The sequence below is a fragment of the Mandrillus leucophaeus genome, unplaced genomic scaffold, assembly GCF_000951045.1.
Source record: "Mandrillus leucophaeus isolate KB7577 unplaced genomic scaffold, Mleu.le_1.0 Scaffold891, whole genome shotgun sequence".
NCBI lineage: Eukaryota > Metazoa > Chordata > Mammalia > Primates > Cercopithecidae > Mandrillus > Mandrillus leucophaeus.
In genome coordinates this window covers 85,358-87,360 of record NW_012109708.1, presented here as the reverse complement: position 1 = coordinate 87,360, position 2,003 = coordinate 85,358, and the positions used below count along the sequence as shown (strand labels likewise).

General features: G+C 47.7%; 1 protein-coding gene across 1 annotated transcript; it reads right to left on the bottom strand.

Moving 5' to 3' along the window:
• Nucleotides 1–1,066: 1,066 nt before the first annotated feature.
• Nucleotides 1,067–1,918, bottom strand: LOC105531516 (olfactory receptor 2V1-like). Its single transcript, XM_011969445.1, has one exon. It carries the CDS (start codon nucleotides 1,916–1,918, stop codon nucleotides 1,067–1,069), a length of 852 nt encoding a protein of 283 aa, XP_011824835.1.
• Nucleotides 1,919–2,003: the final 85 nt, after the last annotated feature.

Below are 2,003 nucleotides of genomic sequence, written 5' to 3'. Positions count from 1 at the left end.
GTGGAGGATGCGCCCATGACACAGCCTCAGGAGGTCCTGACGACACGTGCTCAAGGTGGTCGGGGCACAGCTTGGTTTTATACATTTTAGGGAAACATGAGACATCAATCAATACATGTAAGAAATACACTGGTTCCGTCCAGAAAGGCGGGGACAACTCGAAGCAGGGAGGGGGCTTCCAGGTCGCAGGTAGGTGAGAGACAAGTGCTTGCATTCTCCGAGTTTCTGACGAGCCTCTCCAAAGGAGGCCGTCAGAAGACGCATCTGTCTCAGGGAGCAGAGGGTGACTTTGAATAGAATGGGAAGCAGGTTTGCCCTGAGCCGTTCCCAGCCTGAGTTTTCCCTTTATCCTAGTGATTTTGGGGGCCCAAGATATTTTCCTTTCATGACACACAGAAAACAAGATATTCTCCCTTCGAGGATAACTACTAAACTGCAGGGACTTACTTTTATTACTTAAAGGCGGTTTTATAAAGCCTCTAATTGAACACAGAAAAAGGCAAAGACCTGTCCAAGAAGAGTTATATGGACTCAATTTCTGCCATTTAGAAAGTTTCCACTTAAGATATCCACATTTGTTAGCCTAAGTCATCAATTAAATAATTTAGAAAGAATAGAAAAGGAACAGGAACCTAGAACGTAGCATGCATCCGATAAAAGACCGCTATTGCCAAGAATTAAGAAATATAGCATTAAACAGCAGAAACACACAAAAAATAAAATAAAGAAAATAAAAAATAGAGTAACTTTAGTCCAAGGAGGTTATACACAACCCACAATGACAATAATAGCAGGGCACTGCTTCTTCTTGGAGCTTTAGATTGACACATTGTGATCTTTACAAAATCCCTCAGAGTGCGCTTGTCATGATTTTTTTCTTTTTTCTTTTTTCTTTTTCTTTTTGGTACAGGAATGTTCATAGTGGCTTTTCTTACAATGGCCAAAACCTATAAACCACCCAGTGACCATCAACAGGTGAATGGAAGCAGACACTCACAAGGGTTGAGTGACTTAGCAAAATGTGACACAGGCAAGAAGTGGCACAGCAGGCACCAGACTCTGGGGTTCAGTGCTGGCTGCCAATCCTGCAGCGGTTCAGCACCTTCCTCAGTGCCCCCATCACCTCCTGGTTCCTCAAGCTGTAAATGAGGGGGTTGAGCATAGGAGTAAGGACCGTGTAGAAAATGGAGGCCACCTTGTCATGGCTGGGGGGCCGGTAGCGCCTAGGCCTCAGGTACGTGAACATGGCTGCCCCATAGAAGACGGTGACAGCTGTCAGGTGGGAGGAGCAGGTGGCCAGAGCCTTTTTCCAGGTCTGAGCAGAGCGCATTCGCAGCACAGTCCCTAGGATGCAAGAATAGGAGGCCACGATGATGGAGAAGGGGAGGAGAAGCATGAAGACACAGCAAGCAAAGAGGAGAGTGTCAAAGAGGGAAGTGTCTACACAGGCCAGCTTCAGTAAAGCTTGCACCTCACAGAAGAAGTGATCCACGTTCCTCAAGCCACAGTAAGGTAAGCTCATGGCTGCCACCATCTGAATCACTCCATCGATTATCCCAAAGGCCCAGGAGCTCCCAGTAATTTGGAGACAGACCTTCTGATTCATGAGGATGGGATAGTGAAGTGGGTGGCTAATGGCCACATAGCGGTCATAAGCCATGAGTCCCAGCAAGAGCCCCTCAGAGCCCACGAGAGAGACAAAGAGGCCAATTTGTATGCCACAGCCCACAAAGGAGATGGACTTCCTGCCAGACAGGAAGTTGGCTGCCATCTTTGGCACAATGTTACAGACCAACATGAGGTCCATGAGGGAGAGCTGGTTGAGGAAGAAGTACATGGGGGTGTGAAGTTGAGGGTCCATGTAGATGAGGAAGATGAGGAGGACGTTCCCACAGAGGGCCACTGTGAAGACCACCATCACTGCAGAGAAGAGGACAAGGTCAGTCTGGCTGTGGGAAAAGATGCCCACGAGGATGAAGCCATCTGTGTATGATTGGTTCACC

Coding starts and splice junctions, on each gene's coding strand:
- LOC105531516 (XM_011969445.1), bottom strand. CDS start 1,918: ATGGTGGTCTTCACAGTGGCCCTCTGTGGGAACGTCCTCCTCATCTTC.